Source organism: Catharus ustulatus, chromosome 4 (genome assembly GCF_009819885.2).
Source record: "Catharus ustulatus isolate bCatUst1 chromosome 4, bCatUst1.pri.v2, whole genome shotgun sequence".
NCBI classification, from domain to species: domain Eukaryota; kingdom Metazoa; phylum Chordata; class Aves; order Passeriformes; family Turdidae; genus Catharus; species Catharus ustulatus.
Genome location: NC_046224.1, coordinates 4,582,302 through 4,605,634, shown reverse-complemented (window position 1 = coordinate 4,605,634; position 23,333 = coordinate 4,582,302). Strand labels below are relative to the sequence as shown.

The window sequence follows — 23,333 nt, the reverse complement described above, 5'->3', positions numbered from 1 at the left end:
TGCCCTGCCCTGCTCTGGTTCAGCTTTCCTAAACCAGCCAGGGCTCTCCAGATGGGGAGTAAGAGAAGCTTTCCCTTCACAGAGGGTGGAACCAGAGGGTTTCACCACCCCTTAGGAAAGCCCCAACCTTGAGGCACCTCCTGGGCCTGTGCTCCCTGAGGGCGCGGGCGGCACCGGGGCAGGTCAGCCAGGTGTAGGAACTGTCCCCTCCGCATTCCCTCAGCAATTCCGGCCGGAATGCCGAGCGGCAGCGGCTCGGGGACCCCCAGCCCCGCTCCTGCCCTCAGGAGAGCCGGGGGGCTGGCGAGCAGCCCCGAGCCCAGCGGGACACCGAGCGAGCCCGGCCGAGGGGTGCACGCACTCCTTGAGCTCAGCGGGCCGCCCTGCGCGGAAAAGGGGCCGGTCCCGAGCCGGGGAGGAGGAGGAGGAGAGGCTGGGAGTGCCGCTGTGTGCGCCGAGCTCCGGCGGGGCTGCTGTGCGCTCACCGCGGGGCTGGAGCCCCGGCGCTCCCCTCCAGCCACCATGATCCTCTGGCTCTGCCTCTGCTGGGGCTTCTCGCCCGCGGCGGCACAGCCCGACTCGGAGCTGATGGCCAGGTACCTGGAGCAGCAGCTGCTGGCGGATTACAGCATCGTGCAGCAGGTAGGTTTGAAGGGGGGTTGTTCGGGAGCATCAGGCGAACGCGGCTGGTTTGTCCCCTTTTTCACCAGCAGTGCTGACAAGCGGGGCAGGCTGATAAAAACGCATTTATTCCACCTGTCCGTGCTGTTCAGCTCCGCGGGAGGTGCTGCTGCCGGCATGGGGTTGTGCTAAGCTCGGAATTCACCCTCCGGTGACGATGCTGCTGTCCTGGGACGGGCTCGGTCCCACACCCGTCCCCAAGGGTCCCACATCCATCCCCAGGCTGTGCTAACCAGGGCTCGGTCCCACATCCATCCCCAGGGGTCCCACATCCATCCCCAGGGTCCCACATCCATCCCCAAGGGTCCCACACCCATCCCCAAGCTGTGCTAACCAGGGCTCGGTCCCACACCCATCCCCAGGGTCCCACATCCATCCCCAGGGTCCCACACCCATCCCCAAGGGTCCCACACCCATCCCCAAGCTGTGCTAACCAGGGCTCGGTCCCACACCCATCCCCAGGGTCCCACATCCATCCCCAGGGTCCCACATCCATCCCCAGGCTGTGCTAACCAGGGCTCGGTCCCACATCCATCCCCAAGGGTCCCACATCCATCCCCAGGGTCCCACATGCATCCCCAGGGTCCCACATCCATCCCCAGGCTGTGCTAACCAGGACTCGGTCCCACATCCATCCCCAGGCTGTGCTAACCAGGACTCGGTCCCACATCCATCCCCAGGCTGTGCTAACCAGGGCTCAGTCCTACATCCATCCCCAGGGGTCCCACATCCATCCCCAGGGTCCCACATCCATCCCCAGACTGTGCTAACCAGGCACCTCACAGGGACCAGGGACCTGGCAGCACTCCAGCCTGAGTAATTCTGATTATTTCAAACTTTTCTGCCTATGGTCTTACTGTACTTGATTTTAAACTCGTGCTGGATGAAACAAACAGCATGAGTTTCAGCTTCTAAAATGCTTCTTGACAATGAAAGGGGAAAAAAATGCATTCTACAAGTGAAGGCTATTATGTTGTGTTATTGTGTGACTTAGATTTTCTGAGGAAATGGGATTGAAAGAGCAATGAACTTTTTTGCAAGAGTTTGGGTGGGAATTTGGAAGGCTGTGATCTATTTCAAGTGGAAAGTGTCCCTGCCCATGGCAGAGGGGCTGGAACTAGATGATCTTTATCACTCAGATTCTAGAAAAGCTTGAGCTTCAGGTCTGTGTTCACATCTATCAGGTCCATAAGAGATACCATGTGTGACTTTGGGTCACTTGGGGTGAGTCATTTATCTGAATTTGAGCAGATCTGAGAGGCCCTGTAGCACCTGAGGCACCCAAGTGGACCTGAGATACAATGCAGGAAGTATGGAATACCTGTGCCTTGCTGGAGGTCAAGTGGGATAATCCAGTTTGTCTGAAATGTCAGTATTTGTCTGTATTTGGCATGTTGGTGGGAAGAGTGGGACTCTTGACATGAATCTGTATCTATCCCACCTAGAATAGAAAATCTCCAGAAGCATCCACACCTCTCCCCTATGGGGACACCAAAAACTTTGTTGTCAGTGCTGATTACTATGGATGTATATTCCTTTTTGGGGAATTCAGCCACAAACCAACACTGTTTTACAAACCCACCTGTCCAAGTGGGAGAGAATATCTCCACCACTGCCAGTGGAGTGGTATCTGGGATCACTCACCTGCTTTAGGGGGAAAATCAGTTGCAAAGCTCGAAGAACTGGCTCACAGTGCTGAAGTAACCTGGTTGATGTTGCCTGAGGCACATGAGGGTGTTTTCTCAGAGCTGTGCTGCTGGCAGGTCAGTGGCAGCAGTCACTTCCACCAAAAAAGCAGTGATGTGGTGTGGTGACCTGGTGCCCTGGGTCAGTCAGATCTAGAAGAGATCTGTCTGTCCTCACCACACCCCTGAGCCAGGCTGAGAACAGACAAGTGCTCCCCTAGATTGAGACACTGCACTAGAAACAAATCCACTGCACAGCTTATATCTCATACACTGTGCTGGGACTAACAGATGGCAGAAAGTTATGGGGTCGCTACTAGCAATTATCTGGCTTTAATGAGTATGTTGGAAAGTTTTAAAGCTAAAGGTTGATGGTCATTTGGAAATTGTTCCATTAGATGATGCAAGGAAGCTGCCTGATTGGAACAGTCTCCTCTCCTCTCCTCTCCTCTCCTCTCCTCTCCTCTCCTCTCCTCTCCTCTCCTCTCCTCTCCTCTCCTCTCCTCTCCTCTCCTCTCCTCTCCTCTCCTCTCCTCTCCTCTCCTCTCCTCTCCTCTCCTCTCCTCTCCTCTCCCTTTCCCAAGGGAGCTGTTTTCCCTTGGTTCTAATTTTACAAGATGTTGGCTAAAATAATGCAGAAGGAAATAGTAAAGATTCTCATGGATGAAACTTTAATTTCCCCATTGGGCATTCCTGAGCTTTTCAATGCATGATATAAACAGACATAAAATCATCTTTTTGGCAAGGGCTGCTGCTATTTCAGAGTAAATCAACTGAAAGGGCAAATCAGGTAAAAAATATTGTTACATTCTTCTGCTCTCTGGGGTTCCACTGACATTTTAAGATGGTGCTTGGCTTCCTTCATTGATAAAAGATTTGCTTTGGGCAGGGACTTGATTTGGAGATGTTGGGCTGAGTCCCACACCATGAGAAGAAGTCAGAGGAATTGATAAGAAGTACAATTGCACTGTCATAGGTGAAGCACTTTGTTTCATAATAAGGTCTGTGGCTGAATTTAAATATCTTTTTTTCCAGTTTTGCACATATCTTGTGCTTTTCTGTCACTGCACAATAAATACACAGTACCTGTGGAGAGTATTTAGGCAACAGATCTGCTCTTGAGCTAATATTTATACAGCTGAAGCTGCAGCATTAATTTAAACTAGTTACAGAGCCACAGAATGGTTTGGGCTGAAGGGGACCTTAAAGAGCATCCAGTTCCATGAGCAGGGACATCTTCCACTAGACCAGGCTGCTCCAAACCCCATCCAGCCTCACCTTCAATACTTCCAGGATGTTCTTAGCATCCAGGGCCAGGGCTAAGGGCTGACCTTCCTGCCATCCTACAGAGAGAGGGTCCCTTTCCAATCACCATTTGCAAACACCCAGCAGCTCCTTGCCTGGGACAGCCACATTCCACTGCTGAGCTTTGATCAGTGGGTCTGTTCATACAGAGGAGACTCAGGTTTTAATTTTAACCAGAGGAACATTTGAACCTGGCCATGGGTGATCAGTCACACAGCTCTGTGTCTGGGATTAAACAAGTGACAAGTCTGCTGTAAGCTGAACAGAATCCACTCACTCACTCACTCCCTTAACTCTTTGCAGGTTGCTCGCCGTGTCCCAAGACAGGCCAAATTCCTGCAGAGGCTGGTATGTATCACACCCTGTCTTTGTTTTACCTCATGGGAACTACACTTTCCCTGGATATGTGTGTGTGTGTGCATCCCTGTGCCCATGAAATAACTATTTGATGGTAGAGTGAGATTTTGGGTAAGGGAAAAAAAAAACAACCTTCCTTTTGGTCAATGCAACAGGTAGAGGTTCTTCTAATATTTCCCAATCCATCTTCTCAAGCCCAGATTTGAAGAAAGAACATCTAATGTTACAAACCTTAACAACACAGTGAACAAGCCTGATGAAATCTCATTGAGTTTTAAGAGAAAGGGAGTTTGATTTGAAATTTGAATGTCTCTGTTGTTCTCTGACAAAATCTCCTGGAGGAAGGAAGAAAACAAGGAAGCCAATATCCCTCTTTCAGCATAGAAATCTAAAATTTAGATGTAGAGAGGTAGCCAGTGGAATTGCTGTTCATGGCCAGTGATTTTTCTGGCTTTTCTGGGGGACTTCCCAGTTGAGAACTGGTGGAACTCATTCCACACACTGAGCAGCCATCACCTTAACAGCTTCTGGTCCTCTTCATCTTGGACAGATTGGAATCAGCAGCCTAGACAGAATCTCTCAGGCTATTACCAGTTTATTACTTCTAATCTGAGAGACAGTCAGTTTGTTTTGATGAAAGTAACTGATAAAGGCAAAAATATGGATTTCATTTATATTCACCTCTTTTTCTGTCCTAAATATTTCATGTAAACAAACATACAATAACTTTTTTGCTGAGAAAATTTCAGCTGCCAGTTCATCACCATAACCAGGACACCTCCACAAAGCATCCAGCCAACCTTCCTCATAGCAGTGTGCTAATCTGCTGCCTTGGCATTCCCTCACTTAATTTTTAATAGAGATGATAAATTGTGGTAATAATAACATTAAACAAATGGTTTGTTTTGCTCTTTTTTTTTTGAGCTGCCTCTCATCTTCTGAAAGCCTCAATAAAAAGTGCAGAAAACAAACAGGCATTTGTGCAGCTGTAAGTCAGAGCACCAGGCACTGATGGATTGTGCAAGAGCTCCAGGGAATGCAGCACAGGAATCACAGAGTGGAACTCGGGCTGCCTGCCCAGCCTGGCTGAGCAACCTGTTTGGAAATGGCCTGTGCCCTCACCATTTATATTTTCTATATACAGGGAATAGCAGATCCCTTCCAGGGATGGGAAGGTGAACCAATTCTTTCATCCTCAGCTGTACATGATGCCCTTATTCAGTGTTTGATTTCCCCAACAGCAACTCACATCCACCAGGAAGAGGAAGGGATGTTGAATGTCTTTTTTTGTTGTGTTTTTTTGCCATTCCTCAGATTATAAGGATATCAGAACTGGAGCTTGTTCAGTGGCATAGAGATGTTTGCCCCATCTCTGGAAGTGTTCAAGGCCAGGTTGGAAGGGGCTTGGAACAACCTGGTCTAGTGGAAGGTGTCCCTGCCCATGGCAGGGGGTTGGAAGTGGATGGACTTTAAGGTCCCTTCCAACCCAAATCATCCTGTGATCAGCTGAAGTCAGCAAAGAGTGGATTTAGCAAAAAAACCCTAAGGGACTTTTTTTTTCCATATAAAATACCATTAAGCTGTGGAACTCCTTGCAGCAGGATGTTGCAGATACTAAAATTTACATGGATTCAAAAAGCAGCTGTGTAAAGTAATAGAAGAGAAATCCACATAATACAAATATACCACAAAAATATCACCCTTGACTCAGGAGCTCCTTCAGCCACAAATTACTGAGAACTGAGAGAATATTTCAGGGTGGTATCAGTGCAGTTTGGACTGATTTTACACTCTGTTCTAAGCATGTGCTGTTGGTCTATGCCAGTGACAGGCTACAGGGTTAGAACTGCTTTTTTCTCACCCAACACAACCGTTCTCCTGTTGTTGTCCTAACTAGGCCAAGTTTGTGCTCTCTGTCAAACGTGAAAGACTTTTTCTGAGTTCCTGTGAATCCATCAGTGCATTCACAGTGTCACACAGGTCACTGCAGCACCACTTGTATCTCCAGTGAAAGGCAAAGAGCTTGATCCTCTTTTGTTGATCATCTGTCAGCTACATATGAACCCACAGTTTCTGATCAACTGCAGCACATGGGGCTGAATGCAGAAGGTCTGACACCAAAGAATTTGCTGTAGTTTCTGATTCTTTCTGTGGCTTCTGTTATTAAACCCTCTGTGTGCCTTGCTATGCCACAGGCAATTAGTGGCATGGGAGACTGAATGAAGCATCAGCTCATTATATCTGAAAGCATTCCTACAACCCTATTTCAGTCAAAACTCCCCATCTTCTCCACCTTCAGGATAATGAGACTGGAAAGCCATGCCTAGGTATCAGGGAAGGTCCTAAACAGCAGGATCTAGTTCTAATTAACAGCAGTTAATTAAGCAGTGGTCTAAGGGTGGGACATTAGATCTGTACAGGGGTGTTCTAGCCTGGATCCACAGATCCATTGCACTGATCTGCCTAAAATCAGTGAGGTGAATCCAACCTTGGAAGATGTAATCTCTTGCCTTTGTGCTCCATGTGAGCCGAGCAGGATCCTGGACACAGAGCACATTCCCCAGTCAAAGATATCTATCATGACTAGGTTAGTCTGAGACACATTATCAGTCTTTCCAAGCCTTGCAGGTGTAGCAGGCAGGGCTTTATGCCAAGTCTGTTGGTAGATCTGTGTTTCCAGTGGATCCTCATTCTTCCATTTGCCTGGAATTCACTGGCCCAGCAGCTTGGATGCTCAGTTACTTCTGATGGCCTCAGCTACTGCAGAAATGTTGTTGTTTCAAACTCAGACAAACACTTGCTCCCTTTCTTAAGCTGTTTGCCAACGTTATTTTTGTTCTGAAAGAAAGCCTGGACATGCAGCTGAAGAGCCTGTTCTTGTCCTCACAACTCTTACGTGACTGTGAGTTTTTTACCAACCTCAGTAGGAAGAGTTTAGCTGTATTTGGCTTAGTGAGGTTGCTCTGTATTTACAGTGCGTTTTACCATTTATCTCTCTTCTGCTTTTGAGGGTTTGGTCTGTGATTGTGTAAGTCGATGTACAGATTTTTCTTTTTCAAGGGCTGCTTACAGTTAAGTACATTGAAGTATTCCAGGAAGAAAACATTTGAGCTCCATGGAGATGTTGCTGTCAAAAAAAACATTAGTCTGGAGAAATGCTCCAACTCAAGACTTGTGCACGAAAACACATTCCCAAGAAGCAGAAATTGGCTTTCAGCTTCCATTGCTACATCATGTGTCATTCACTGCTGTCTCTGCTGCTTCTCTGCTGGAAGGAGTCCAGTGTGGGCTAAAAAGCTTAAAATACTTTGCTTGAGATGTCACAGTGTCATTTCTTTTTATTAAGTCTCTTCATCCATTGGTGCAGACTTCCAGGATGGATTCTCAGCAGAGGAGGACTCAGTTGACTCCATTGACAGCAGTTTCTCTGTTTACATAACTTAGGGATCTGACTGGATGAATTTGAAGGTGCTGCTTCATAAATGGTGATGTCAGTCTTTCAAGAAGTCTTCCATCTGTTCTTGTGCACAGTGCACAGGGCAGGGTCTGTGACACAGTTCTGGACCCCATGGGGACATATTTTGGGTTTCTCTTCCCAGGCCACAAGGGAATAATCCCGATCCTCTCACACAATCAGAGTTGAAGGCTTCAGTTTAGGACACAGATGGATTTTGTCAGGGTGTTTCACAACTTAAAGGCTGGCATAAGCAGAGCTCTCAGAGCTTTCCCAAGCACTGGACAATGTCTGTGGCCTCTGTACATGAACAAAGGCAGTACCACATTCCTGATTTACTGTTTGCAGCTCACCTGAAATTTTGAGGACAAGCCCACCTTGCCTATTGCTGTCAGGAGTTTTGATACTCATTGGGTGGGACTTTGCTAATCCACATTAAATATTAAATCCTTTGAAACACAGAAGGGGTGAGTTATCCAGCTGTCTGTTTAGAGGTGACCTTTTGATTGCCGTAGGAAACCAGGCCTCGGATGTCGGAGTTCCAGGTGAGATCCACGATCATTTCCCGGTACGCTTTCACCACCGTGTCCTGCACCATGGTGAACAGCGGCTCTGAGGCACGGGAAGCAGTGTTTGAGATGCAGATCCCAGCTGCAGCTTTCATCTCCAACTTTACCATGTAAGTAAGTAATGCACAGGCCAAGTCTATGGATGCCACAACACTAAATACAAATCCTCAATGTAAACAGGGAGGGAAAGTATTCTGTTTCCCATCTGAGTGTCTTTTAACCACTTCCTTCTCCTGCTCTCTCTGATTTGAATGAGAAAACTCTCTTCAAGACCTCAAAAACCTCTCCAGAGAAAGTTTCAGCAACGCTGGCAGATATATTTATCTCACCTGATTGACTGTAATACCTAAGAATCTTCTTGTTATTTCATGTTCTCCACATTGTCAGTGGAGCAGAAGTCAACTCTCACCAGCAGTTAGGTTCAGTGGCTGCTGGAGATGTGAATGATAAACTAAATAGAGAGAAACTTCATAGTGAAATGACTAATAAATAAAACTCTTGGTCTCAAACATACTTGGTCTGATCATGCTCAGATCTTCTCTACAGACAGACTTCAGGGCCACAGCTTCAGACTTGACCAAAGGGATAGGGGTTCACTCTTTAAGAAATACTTCAATTTAGAGTGAGTAGGAAGAAAAAGAGACGTTTGCCTTTGTACTGGGGTGGTATTTCCAGCCAGGGAATTTCTGAGTTGGCTTCTGTCCCAGAGACTTGGGTGGGCTCAAGAGAGTGACACCAGCAACACTCTGAGATTCTTCTCACATCAAAGTGAACACACCTGCAGCAAATGTACACCTGCCACTGTACTTGGGTGCAGAGTCACCATGCTGACATCTCTGATCTCTCCAGGAGCATTGGCAACAAGACTTACTATGGAGAGGTCACAGGGAAAGAAAAGAAAAATAGCACTGATGACAAAGAAAGACAAAAGAAACCTCCAAGCCCCACAGAAGGAAGGTGAGTGTTGTGCATTTGGCTGTGTTCTGGGAAGTGATGCACTCTCCTGCCATCTTTATCTTGGCTGCCTTGGCAGGTCCATCCATGGATTTATAGGAAGGAGCAACTAAACTGAATGTTATCTGCACTGCCTGTTGTCATTCCTATACTCCAAGCCATGAAAAATTGCACGTGGCCTTTTCTAACCCTTTTTAAATTCCAAGATGCTCCAGGATGTACTTCTGGGGGGATGAGTTCTTGTTACTTCCTGAATAACAGAAAGGAAAATTAGGGTGCTAATTAGACAGAGTCATCCACTTCACTCAAGAGGGAAGCAAGAATATATTTATTTATATAAAGCAGTAAATCAACAGATTTAACTGGTAAAGGCAACAGATGTTCAACAAGATTGATGGGAAGGTTCAGTTTATTATTTACAGGGAACAGGGTCAGGCAAAATTGTCGGTGGGAGGGGAAGGAGATAATGTGTGATGCGTATGTGTCTTGGCTTGAAAGACAGGTGTTTGTTCAGAAAGGCAGGAACCTTTCTTGAAATAGACAATGTAACTCCCCTCCCTCCAAATTATTATAATTTTGAAATTAAGGAGCTCTCAGGCAAAGATATAGGAATAGGAATAACAGTTCTGTACTAGGAAAAATTAAAATAGAAGTACAGTATTACAGAAAAAAACAAACCCAAAACACTGACAGAGTCAGAAAACAACCTGACACCTCATCAGTCAGGGTGTTGGTAGCAGTCACATTCCATGGTGGCTGCATCCTCCTGCAGTGACAGATGTGGTTCAGTTGGAGCAGTGCTCCTGTACAAGGTGCAGTTTTCCTCCAAAGGTCCAGTGATGATGTTGAAAGCTCTGATTTTCTCTGGAATCCAGTGGAAAAGAGGCTGCTCTAATGTTCTGAGTTTTAGATTTGATCTAGGTGGGAGAGGCTTGGCTCCTCCCCCTGGGTGGAGCATCTTGCAATGGGATGATGGAATTTTATCAGTCATGTAGTGGGGATCAATGACCATTAACAGGAGATATCTCCTGGAGGAAGGATCACTGCCCCACCTTGTTTCAACAGATGGTGATAAATACCTACTGCTGGTTACATCCTGCTTTGAAAGCCAAGACAGTGTGGGATGTGAAAGTGTCTTTGGATTTTCCTTCCAGGGAGAATGGCTACGAGACATTCAAGGCCTCTGTCTTCATTCCTCGCAAGATGCAGGCCAGGTTCATACTGCATTACGAGGAACTTCTGCAAAGGAGACTGGGGAAATACGAATACACCGTCAGCATCCGGCCCCAGCAGCTGGTGGGGCGGCTGCGGGTGGAGGTGAACATCCTGGAGAACTCAGGAATCGTGTCCCTGGAGGTGCCTCCCCTTCGAAACAGCAAACAGAAAGGCAATGGGAAGGCTGAAGGTAAGGAGAGGTTTTATAACCCGTGGTTCTGTTATCTGTGGGGCCTTGATCACTTCTCAAGAAGTGGCCTGGCAGTGTTGGATCTGTTTTCTCTGGATGACTGTGCCTGTGTGGTATCTGTGCCTAAGCCTGTGAGGACTTTGAAGCTCAATGAATACAGGGCTGATCCCATTCATCTCAATAGGGGTTTTTATTTTTTTGCTATTGTCTTTAAGAGCTTTGAACTGAGCCTTCAGGCCTTATACTCAGCACTGGAGCAGGCTCTTCCCTGGCCTCCACATCTCCTGGGAACTGTTTATTTTAAGTGAATTGTTTTTTCCATCCATCCATGCCAAGGAAGATAGGAAATCCTGCACTTCAGAACATGGGAAACTCCAAGAGGAAAATCCATATTTTGCCAAAGCACTAAGTACTATCTGAGCATCTGTTCTTACCCCTAGCTCTCCTTGCTCACTGTTAAAACAGTGTAAATATAAATTTTCTGGTGTAAACCAACAGCTCAGGATATTGTGATTGCTACATGTTGTCAAAAAACAGGATGGATTGAAGGAGGATGCAGAGTCTTATGTTACTTGACCCTCAGTCACTCCAAGTGACACAGTCAGTGGAACTGTTCATATCTGCCATGGAAAGATCCAAATGCATGTGAACTGGAGTTAAACTGGTTGCTCAGTGGGATCTGACTGATTTCATCCAAATCACATGAAATCAAGGCTCTCAGTGACTGGAACTATCTTCAGCCTCATCAGTCTCTGTGTCGTACATCCACGTGCCAAGTGATAAATGTGCTCTGCTCCTCATCAGGAGAGGCAGGAAGCCTTTTCCACCTATCAGGGAATGTCCCTGTGCATTGTTTGCATGTGTTTTCCTGCAAGACATCTGGCATTGATCAAGGGTAGAGACAGGCTAAGCAGAGCAGACACACTGTTGGTCCAGCACAGTATGGAAATTCCTATATGTAAGTGACATACAGGGAAAACTCATGTAACTCACTATCCAAATGGCAATCCGGGAGCACTGACATTCTTGGCATCATGCTTCAAATTTCAAAGAGCTCATATAAAAATGGGCCTGAGCTGTTGGATTCTGTAATCCTCCCTAGCCAGTAAAATGTATCTAAAATAGGTGTTCCATTGCAGGATGGTAATGCAACTGAAGCTCAGATTCCCTGTGCCTTATCTTTGTTCAGAATTCAATTACAGTCCCTTTCTGCCTGGAACTATCCCATGTGGTTGTCCACTATATTCCAGCTGTCATCTCTCAGGATGGATCTAAAAACAAACCATCAAAGCCATTAGTTGCTGCCTCTGAAGTCTTCTTGCTCATATGACAACCAAAAAAGTGTGAGATCAGTTCACTTGGCTGAACATCGGAACATTGGAAACTGGTACTACCTGACTGGTTTGAGGTTTAATATGTTGTGAAACCTCTCTTCCTCTATTTCCTATGTCTAAACTATTTCATAGTTAATGATAAAATATGAATTATTAATAAATTACCTTGAGAGTAGTGGATGAAAAATATATTATGCCATCAAGCTGTTACAACCAGCCCCAAAAGGTGAGGGTAACCCAAGTTCTTGAAACAACAGGGATTTATCAGTGTTTGCAAATATGCACATGTAGGGTTCATTTGAGAACAACCTGGTTACACAGGAAAACAGATAAATTTTGGTTCTTACTATCTACAGTAATATGACAATGTAAAACCATAAATATATAACTTAAAATATATAAGAGTAGAAAGATCTCACCACCTGAAAGACTTTGATTGGTGCAGTTTCAGTGTCTATTGGTCAAAGTGGTGATCACAGGCTAGATCCATCATGTGGTGAGGGAATTCTTAGGGAAACCCACAGAATGCACAATCTGTTGGGTTTATATTCACTCGGGTTCAGGTGGGAATGCCCAGGGGTGGGGAGATTGTAATGGTTTTTGGAATGCTGTGGACCAAGGATACCTGAATGATGGAACGTGGTGGATCATGAGACACTTTGGGAGTCTTTGACACGTACAGCTGCCTGTTAAATTAGCCCATCATGGTCCAGCAGCAGAGTGAGCACCTTCAGGCTCATGTGAATGTCCCTGCACTGGGCAGGGCAGTTATCACAGACTAAATTCCACCTCCCAGGGTTTGCCTCTTTCCTTATCTGGTCCAACACCAGCTGCAGCCTGAGCTGGGCAGTGCTGGCCCCTGGCACCTGGGTGGGTGCTTTGCCCTGAGGTTTGAGCCACCAGCATCCCAGTGTGTCTGCCAGTCTCACTTGTGGATATGTCCTTTTCTTCTCTTAGAAAGTCCTGCAGGCATCCTCTCTGAATGGTGAGCAGAATGTGATGACAGGTCTTTCTAGGATATTTCCTTGTGCAGTAACTCCTGCATACCCAGCTCCATCTGGGAGTTGTATTTTTCCCAAAGGAAGGCATTAGGCATGTGAGTTTTGGAAAACTATCTTTTGGCATGTGCAGGTGTTGTCTTCTGTCACATACAAACCCCAGACCAGGAGGCACTGAGGACACTGATCCTGACCTTCTCTGGTGACCTCAGAACAGAGCCACATCCTGAATACTGTCCTGGATGCTGTCCTCATCTTGTTCCTCCAGTGTAGCTGTGTGAGAACTAGCCATGGGCTTGGGCAGGAGACACTAGGCTGCTCAAGCATGACTGTTTCTTTCTGAAGTCAAAGGTCTCAGAAAGCTTTTTACTTCTTATAACAGCTGTCTGGAAGTTTCCACATGTTAGCAGAGGATGAACTTTGCATTTGAGCTCTAATCCCAAAACTGCCAGACTCCAAAATAATTTAGGTTTAAGTGTTCCTCTTGTGAGGATGACAATTTCATCTGGAAAATGCTTTTTTCATGCTCTGTTTACTTCTTCAGCTGAATTTGGTGGAAAGTTTGTCTGAAGGCTCTACTGACTCTCTCAGTGTGAGCACAAACCAGCCCAAGCATTTGGAGCTCATCCATGCTCTGGACTGTGAAACATCTCATAGATTTTTCTCTCTATGCTACTTGTTTAAAAAGAGCAAGGCCAATAAACAGAGGAGAGTAATTGTGATCCAGATATAAAGTGCTGCCTAAAAAAGAAACCTGGGGGAAGACATAGGAACTGTGTTCAAGAATGTAAAAGGCTGCTGCAAGGAGGAAAAGGATACCATGCCTTCTGTGTCAATAACTGAAAAAACAAGAAGTCATGGGTTTATAATCCACAAGGAAAAATGTAAATTAGACATTGAAAATGTCTAAGAGTGAAAAAAGTGAAGCTCTGGAAAATCCAGGCACTGAGTTTCCATTACTGGAGTTCTAGAGAATTTCCTGATTGTATCAAAAAACTAAGTAGGAAGGGATTAGGTCTGGGAACATGGGATGAATTAGGTAAGTTACCTTCCAGACCTGATATCAGTTATTCCAGGAAAAAAAAAAAATTAAAAATGCTTGGACCTTTTCTATCAGACCATTTTTTGGTTTTTAACTTCTGTCCCAGAGATGGAGATGAGTGGCTTTGAAGAGGATGGGAGAGATTCCTCAGCAATTCTTGTCAGTTAAAATAGCTGTGTGAGACAGCCTTGGAAACTTCCTCTCCAGAGATCCCTAAAGCACTGTCTGTGTTAGAAAGGATGACATTTATCACCTCCAGAGAGTTCTGAAGAGCAATAGAGGGAGACAATGTGATCCACATGCTCCACATTGCTTTCAAAAAGGGGTTACCTGTGATTATGCTCATTTAACAGGTGGGGAGACTGAGGCAGGGAGTTTCTACCTAAATCAGCAGATTTCCAATGCTCCATAGAAATGTTAAGACTGGAGCTTGTGCTGTTGTGGCACAGCATCTCATCCTCACCCATCACTGTATTTATGGCAGAAAAACATGGAAGTGCTGCCCAAATGCCACAGACATGGAAGTGCAGGAGGAATAAGGAGAGAGCTTCTGGCTGATTCTCACTGACCCTGGTGTGATATGACCAGGCAGCCTAACCCACAGCAGGCTTTCCTTTCAGCAGTTGAAAAGTAATATCAAAGTACCAGATCAGAAATTATAAATGAACATTAAAGCCATTTCTATGTATTCTAGGCTTTTCCCACATACTGGCAGTTAAGTGGGATTTCTGGAAGCAATAGAAGACAGATGGAAAATTCAAGGAGGCAGATACAAGCAAAACTGATGCATTATGTATTAAAAACATATTGTATCTGTTGATTCATCAGATCAAAGGGCAGCTACAAAAATAAAAACAGATCAAGACTGAGGTAAAATCTTACAGCAATGTTGATTTATAACTTTTCTTTGCCAGGAGAAATCTGAACTGTACATGGATTTTAGAAAACCTGTCAAAGCTCTGGGTAATCATTTTATAAGCCCCCTCTAAGACACAAAACTAGTGTCCTTATGTGATTTCAGTGTATTAGCTGGGACCTCCCTCTGTGTTTCCATCAGGATGAATGGATTGGAGCTCTCACAGCATGAGAAGCTGTGATGCAGAGTCAGTTCTTGATTTTATTGAAATGGAGTGAAATCTGTCATTCAGTCTCTTTGGACAAGGCTTTTGCTGAGGAGTTTGTTTTACAGTCCAGGTGCTCTAACTATAATTTGCTTGTGTAAAATTGGGCCTATGATAAAACCCTTCCTATCTCAGCAGAGCCTTGTGTTTTCAAATGCACTCCCAGGACAGCTGTGAAAGTAAAGCAAAATCATCCTGGAAGTAACATCCTAGAGTGCTACTGATTTATCTTACTCCTTTGCCTAGAGGAACCTAGATTGCACATGGCACTTCAGAGTAAAAGTTACAGATTTGGATAATAATTTCATAAACCCACAAGGACCCTAACCCTGGCATTTCTATGGACTTTGACCTGTGGGAAGTCAGGTAAGTTAGGTAACCACTCCATGTCTCCATTTTCCTGCTTATTAACAGGACATAATCACACATTTCTGGTTTTGTAAATCACTGTCGGGTCTGGATGTGAGGTTATGTTCATTGTTGCTCACAGATGTCACATTGCCTTTCCCTAATGCTGCTCAAAGCCCTTTACAAAGGTGAAGTGCCACTGCTCATTACATAAACAGAGTTATAGGAACCCCTGGAGTGGAGCTTTCCCAGACTGCCTGCACCTCGTCATTTGGATCAGTATTGTTAATTTATTGTTAATTAAAATTTTTCTAAAGCAGAATGCCTGTCTGGCCAGATGTATCATACCCTAATCCCTGACACTCTTGGCCTGATCTCCACTTGCATGGTGGAGCACAACAAATAAGCTTAGATGTAGATATTTGCATTGTGAACACCTGAACTGCAACTGAGTCTCTCCCATCTCTAATTTGCCTGTCATACCACAGATTTTTTGGGTATTTTTGGCAAAGATTTGAGATTTCCCCTCATGGTATAATTAAGCAGCTGATTCCTACCAATTCTAACCAGCCTAGGAGCAGACATAATAGAATTCTGTGCCTCAGAGGAATGTTGGAATAATCACTGTGAGAGCTAAAGCACCCAAAAACAACTTCAGTTGACAATCTGTTTTTGTGTTTTCAAAAGCCAGTTAGGAAAAGGGGAAAAGCTCAAAAAGCCTGGAGAAGTTCAGGGTCCAAATCAATCTCATTTCAAATGAGTAAGGGTCCTAATGGAGTTAGAAAAGTTGGCAAACCAAAAGAGAGTAAGGTGGGATTTTGTTTACATAGAGAGGCAACAGGGAACTTCCACATCCCTCAGCTCTTAAAGAGTGAGCACAGATAACAAATACAAGGAGAGTTTCCTGCAGGGTGACTCAGACCTAAATAATTGTCTTCATCTGAGGTGCCCTCTGCCAGGCACATCCCTCTTTATTGATTCAGGAAGGATTTTCAGAGTTTAGCATGAGTTTTTTCTTAGGGATGCAATTTGTGTGAGTGCACTGGGAGTGTTGGATATTGTCTGAGTTAGACTGAAATTGCAGTGGCTATAATGATAACTTTTGTTGAACATAAAGGCAGCTAAGGTGACTTGTTAAAACGTAGACATCACACATAAGACACTTGTCAGGTCAAGGGATCAGTACTAAGATCAATCCCACCTCACATGCCTGCAGTATGTCTGAACATGCCACCCCAAGAATTCTTCATAATCAATAAGGAAAAATCTGCAGTGTGATTCATCTAATCCTGGAAGAAATGTTTAAACAGGTCAAATGAATCATCCTTGCATTGACTGTCAGGATCTCAGGATCTCTAGAGCTGGCTGGAATGAACAGCATGTGCATGTCTGAAGTTGTGTTTAGCCAAACAGAACTGAATACAGGAAACTTCTACAAACATTTATATCTCTGAGAGCACTGCAAGATGGGTTTCAGTTTAAAGTTAAAGGAGAGGGGTTGTTTTGGTTTTTTTAATGTCTGTTTTTTTAATCACTGGAGAGCTGAATCTTCAATCCCAGTAAGTCACTCTGCTGGCTGCCTTGGCCCCCTGGCAATACCATCTGTGCTGTGCTTTGACATCTGTAAGGCAAGGGGAAAAACCTGTAAAATTGTGGTTTTATCTCAACAGGTGATGTGTCTCCTCCTCCCTCTACTGTCATTGGGCACACCAAAACCTTAGCTAAGGTTACTTTCAATCCCAGTGTTGTTGAGCAAACCAAGATCGCCCGAAATGGAATTTTGGGAGACTTCATAATTAGATACGATGTGAACAGGGAGCTGAGTGTTGGGGATGTTCAGGTACTGTACACATGATTCATCTTTTCTGTTTTATTAACTGTACCCAAGATGGCTCCGTTGTTTTGCCTCCTCCAAATTCCTAGAAAATGCTTTCCAAGTGAAGGCTACTCCTCCATCTTGTAACAACTATCTAAAATAAAACCAGTCACTTAGCAGCCACAAGATGGACTTAACCCCAACTTCACTGAGTTTCTTTTTTGTGTCTGCTTTTCAATACCCTGGCTGTGCATACCTGGATACAAAGCCAGTTCCCCAAGTGCATATTGTGGTTCTGATCTGTGGGCACACGTTATATCCTTGCTGCATTTGGAAGGAAGCTCCAGTGTCAGCCATGGAAGGAGATGTGGAGAGCTCCAGTTAGCTCATCCAGTCTGGATAAACTGAATTAAGGGGCAATCCCAGGGGTATTTGGGACAGAATTAAGAGGGATTCCAAGGACCATTCCAGTGCAGAGTCACTGAAAGCATCCAAATACCCCATAATGATGTGTGTAGAACATTGCACCACGATCTACCTTTGGTTCCTGACTCCCTTGCTCTTCCACAGATCCTCAATGGATATTTCGTGCACTACTTTGCCCCCACAGATCTTCCTCCCTTGCCAAAGAACGTCGTGTTTGTGCTGGACAGCAGTGCCTCCATGGTGGGGACCAAGCTGAAGCAGGTGAGCTCCTTGTGTCTGTTCTGCACTGCTCGGCTCTGAGGTGCCAAAGCTTGGTTCACAATTTGTCTCACCGTGTTTCTTCTGCAATATTTGTTGTGTCTGAGGTGAGAGGTGGCTCTGAAGACACCTCAAGGTGAGATGATTTACCTGCCATGAGAAATTATTGTGTTAGTGGGAGTGGGATGGGAACAAGGAATGTGGAAGGATTCATCACTCTGCAAAGGTCAGTGCTGCCAAAATTGAACACAGGATTGTCTGGGGCAGTTCTGTCCTGAGCAGTTTGAAGAGAGGCAATCAGGCAGAATTCCCAGCAAAGTGCATTCAGCAGGCTCTGTATCCAATCCAACAGCACAGAGAAGACACTGCTGCCTTTAAATTACCTTGGAAAAATTCTTAGTGAAGCATAACTCAAGAGGTTCTGCTGAAAGAAAAGTAATTTTGTCCTTTTTGGGAATTTGAGTCTTTCAGAACGAATCTCAGATGTTTTTCCAGGGCACAGACCTTAATGTGAGCAACCATACCAAGCTGAAGGGCACATCAAATACAAATGGAATGTGGGTCCTGTGGATCCAAATTGTCTTCCCCAGTGACTGGAGAAGAAGATGACTCATCAAGAGAGTTGTTAACAAGCAATCCTAGTCCTGTGCTGAATGAGCTCTCAAATCAAGATGCCTTTCAATCTGTGAAAAGTCCCAGGGACAGAGCCTAGCTCTTGACTTTCTGTTATCCTCCTGCTGAAGAATGACCACCCTGCCTCTCAGAATAAACAGTTGTGGCACAAATGCTCCCAGTCCTGCAGGCTGGAAGCAGACAGGCAGTGTCTGCTGAACCAGGGAGATTAAAACTCCAAAGGGCTTTGGTGCTTTTGTGAGCTGCACAAGTAGATTAACCTTGCACTATGAAAGCTTTTATTCTCCTCCTGAGTATCAGAGTTTCTTTTCATTACACCTACTAAAAACAACACAGACATTAACCCCTAAAGGTTGACTTCATGGCCTAAGCAGTTCATGCTGCTAAAGATGGATCTCAGATAAATTAGCTGCAGAGAGGTTCCTCTTGAGCCTGAAGTGAGAGAAGTGTCTATCCAGAACCTTTGTTGAGTCTGTACACAACTTTTTGGTTGTTGTCTCAGTATATTCTTTTTATGGAGACCCACTGGTACGTTATGAAGGAGTGCTATGGGTTGGAAGAACTACCATCCTTTGATTCCAGCTGCTCCAAAAAACAGAACTTTATGGAGTTAAGATCAAAATCATAAAACCCCCACATAGATTAATCAAGAAAAGACCAAAATCTAGGACTGACTGAAAAATAAACCTCTCTTGGTTCTCTAGGAACGTGTGATCAGTTACAGCCACGTCTGCTCAGTGTCCTTATTACCAGTTGTTGATGTCATTAAGATGTTTATTAAATTACAAGCAGATTCTCTGGTGGCAGGATACATCTGAGCAGAGGAAATGTCTCCTTTTTGTATTTTTCTCTTGGACTCTCACAGCTGTGGTGATCTGTGGTGGTGTGTGGAGAGCTGGGAAATCCCATGGGACTGTCTTTCCTCATTTCTTTCTACTGAGTCACATGCAAGGTCAGCTAAAAATACAGTCAGCACTTGTAAAAGTGCTCTTGTGGGTCAGCTGCAGTGACTATGGCAAAGGACAGATTTTGGCATTGTATAAACAAGGATGGGAAACTTCAGCTGTGCATCTTTTTCTGTGGCCACTGGAGGAGATTTTGTACTCTTCAGTCACCTGCCTTCACTAAGTAAATGGCAAAGTGACTCAAGTGAGGTCAGGATTTCATGCATCCCACAGTTCCCACAACCCAGTTGTGAGTCATTTATCTTTTCCTCTCCCAACGTTTTCCTTTTCCAACATGAATTTTTTTGCCATCCTTTTTTTCCTAAGCTATCTCAGTCTTTGAAGCAGCAAATGTCCAGTTGCAAGCACATAGAATGAGATTGGTTGATCAGCTTGAATCAAATCATTGCAGGTGTTCTAAAAGTGTGTGGATGTGGCACTTGGAGACATGGTTTAGTGGTGAACACAGTGGTGAACACAGTGGTGCTGTGCTAATAATTGGACTTGATGCTCTTACAGGTCTTTTCCAGCTTAAACAGCTCTTTGGTTCTGTGATTAAGATCCTTGAGACATTCCCCTCATATCAGTGAGATATGTATTAACTTTGAGGGGATGATATTTCTCCTCAGCTTTCACAGCCTCTGAGCTCTGGTGATGTCCAGCAGACTCAGATGTGTTGCAGCAGTCAGACTCCTCTGTGAATCTGAGCCTTTGCTGCAGTCTCCTTTTAGCACTGGCAGGGAGGTAAAGTTCAGGAATAGAAAATTCTTGAGCATGATGAGAAAAGAATATCCATGTGCTCAAGGTTTTGCACATCATTACTGCTGTCCCACTGGCAAGGAAAATCCCCATGAACTTTGTTCCTTTGTTTGCAAAGAGACAGCAAGTTCTGTGTGGAAGAGTTGCTTTTAACAGCCAGGAGAGCCTGGGGAAGAGGTAATATCTGCAGGTTTTACTGGGAAGCAAAATTATTTGCCCTTTGAGCTGTCTACCCTGCTGATTTTATGGTACCTTTGGTAAGGCAGAAGGGCATATAGCAGTTTTACATTGGTATAACCAGAGGAAAAAACAATTATAAGTTCACCACCTTGTGATTACCATCATTGCTCCCAGCTTACTGAACATGGTGAGAAAGGACCCTTGTTACAGAACAAGATCATTCCAAGCTGTGGATGTGTCCACAAGAGGATGAATTTGCAGGTATTTTGCAGATTTATGGTGAAATAGAGTTGTTTCAACCACAGGTTTGTTTCTCCTTACCTTTCCCACAGGCAATAAATACCACACACTCAGTTAAGCAGCTGGCTTCACTGCAAGCCTGGCAACTTGTCAAGGGTGGCGTGCCAGATGTAATTTTCTCTGAGGTTAATTGCTCCAGGAGGAACCCAGCTGACACTGGGACCTGCTGGGGATTTGCAAGGGCTTCAGGTGATTTTCCTGTGCCTGTCCAGGGGACACCCTTGGGTCACCCACACTGCTGGAGCCCATCTGAGAGCCCTGTGAGCCCAACCCCTCCACCTCTGCCTCAGCACAGACACCCTGAGGATTTCAGGGTGCTGCAGGAGCAGACAAGCACCTGAGCATTCAATGTTCTCCTTCCCAGCTCCTCTGACTTCTGCTGATTGCTGCAGAGCTGGCTGTGAGCCTGTTGCCTGTTAGTCCAAATAACAACTGCTGCCCAGGAGAACAACCTTAAATCGCCAGGGAACTTTGGAAAAAATGCTCATTCTAATTGCAGCCTTGTGTCAGTTTTGTCATGTTTTCCATTTTTGTTGGAAAGAGACAACCCAAGAGAACACAGAAGAGCTGTCTGCAGCACTAACAACCCCATGCAGCTGCCTCCTGCCCAGGAATGCACCACAGCAGAATTATCTCAGTCCTCTCTAGAGGTGTGAATGTGGGACATAAGAACCACTACAGTAAATGAGACATCAGATCCATGTAGACCTCATTTGCTCTAAGAAAATAAAAATATAATTTCTCTTCCAAGAGAAATGCAAGGATTTATCATGCAGAAAAATTATCTGCCTAACTCTAAAACCTTTAAATAATGACAGAGAAGCAAGGAGCCTTCAGAGCAAGATGCCCTCAGGTATTCAGGAAGGGAGAATCTGTTTCTGGTCTTAAGACTAACATCCAATTTTGCTTCATGCTGAGGCAGTAGAAGAGACAAAATTTCCCAGATCACAGGCATCTATAAAGTGCAAGTCCTTTAATTGAGTTGGGAGTAAATAGGAGGCAAAGGTGAGGGTAGAGTTTGCATGGAAATGCTGCTGAGGCTTGAGCTGAAAATTCAGGAAGACACTGAGATCTCTCCCAAACATTTCAATTCGACCATCACTGAGTTCATTAAAGGATGAACTGGAAACAGGTGCTGCTGATGTGCCAGACACAGCCCAGTGACCACCAGACAAAGCTGCAGTGAAATGGAGCTGGGAAGTCAGTCCATGGATTTAGGTCATTGGGGTTTATGTACCAGGGCTACAGACACAGCTCTTGGTCTGAGACTGGGATGAGGGCCCAGGCTGGAGCTTAAACGGGCAGGAAAGTGGGTGGAGGCCCCAGCTGGGGCTGGGCAGAGCCATTAAAGCCTCTTGGTATCCTCGAGGCTCTGGCAAATACATAAAAGTCAGTGAAGTGAAAGATCTTTCTTTAGTAGTCCTTTCCAAGCTGGAATTAAGGGTGTTTTTTCCAGCTGCTGGAACAACACCTGGAAAGCCAGACCTGGTTTCTATGTGTGTTTTCATCATGGATCTGTTTTGTGAATTTAGGTAGGTTATTTTCTTTGCCTGTGCTTGTCTCTTTGCAGAATCTTGTCTCTTTAGCTGGCAAACCCATGTCTGGACTTAGGGCTGTACAAAAAACCCCTAAGTCCAAAAGACACCAGAGCTTTGTCAAGGCTGAAGTTATTAGATTAGCACTGTTTGCAACACTGCTATTTCCAATCAAATACCCCTTCACCCTAATTCAGGGTGTGTCCTGCACGTTGCTCCACTGGGACCATTTGTTCATGGCTGTGGAGAGCAGCTGAAGCTCAGAAGTGCTTGTGGCTCCTCACGTGGATTCCTGCTGGAGTGAGGACTTCTGTGTTGTATTACTGAGATCAAACTGTTCACAGGAGCTCTGAGGTCCACACAATGCAATTTGTGGTCCCTTAGGAATGAGGGATATGATGTTGTGTCATGGGGAGAGAGCTTTTACTTGGATAGTTACCCCTGATGCAGTGACATAATCTTCTCCAAAACATCTGCTCTCTTCTCTGCAGAGTTTTGGGTGAAGAATTGGCTTCTCGTGCCTGAGGCAGTGGCCTAGGATAGAAATGGGCAGGCGAAGGGCTGCAGGCAGAGATGTGCAGGAGGGAGTGGGGATCCTGGGGATGCTGAGGAGGTTTGGAAAGGGTGAAAATTGGATGGGGGCACGTGTTGGAGGAGTGTGAGGGCCCTGTGGTACACACTTAGGTGGGAAAACCAGCAAATTTGCTTTTTAAAAGAACTGTTTAGTGCTCTTGCATTGCTTAATGCTAACCCTGAGCAAAAGTGCTGGGTCTTTGCTTCAACCAACAAACCATTGTCCCTGTCCCTCACTCACTGGAGACCAGAGAATCCTAGAATGGTGTGGATTGGAAAAGACCTTAAAGATTATCCAGTTCCAACCTCCTGCCATGGGCAAGGACACCTTCCACCATCCCAGGTTGCTCCAAACCTCATCCAACCTGGCCTTGGACACTCCAGGGGCAGCCACAGCTTCTCTGGGCACCCTGTGCCAGGGCCTCAGCACCCTCACAGAGAAGAATTTCTTCCAAAATCCAATCTAAATCTCTCCTCTTTTAGTTTAAAGCCACTCTCTCTTGTCCTATCACTATCTTATAAAGTCCCTACTACTTGTCCTGTAAAAAGAAATGAAAATAGGGAAGTCACAAGGAAGGAGCAGCACATCTCTCCTAGCAGGTTACACCCATGGATGGGATGTTCTGAGTAGGGGCTAGAAAGCTTCAAACCCAGTC

The 23,333-nt window shown here is 45.2% G+C and overlaps 1 protein-coding gene across 1 annotated transcript in view; it reads left to right on the top strand.

Annotated features, from left to right (window-relative positions):
• The first annotated feature begins 112 nt into the window (after positions 1-112).
• The window catches only part of ITIH5 (inter-alpha-trypsin inhibitor heavy chain 5), a 43,177-nt gene continuing 19,956 nt past the window's right edge, over positions 113-23,333 (top strand). Inside the window, exons 1-7 of the mRNA XM_033058697.2 lie at positions 113-642; positions 3,975-4,019; positions 7,998-8,161; positions 8,901-9,008; positions 10,160-10,410; positions 16,924-17,093; positions 17,640-17,756. Of these exons, the coding sequence (XP_032914588.1) occupies positions 238-642; positions 3,975-4,019; positions 7,998-8,161; positions 8,901-9,008; positions 10,160-10,410; positions 16,924-17,093; positions 17,640-17,756 (1,260 nt within the window). The 5' untranslated portion in view covers positions 113-237. The remainder of the gene's footprint in view (positions 643-3,974; positions 4,020-7,997; positions 8,162-8,900; positions 9,009-10,159; positions 10,411-16,923; positions 17,094-17,639; positions 17,757-23,333) is intronic.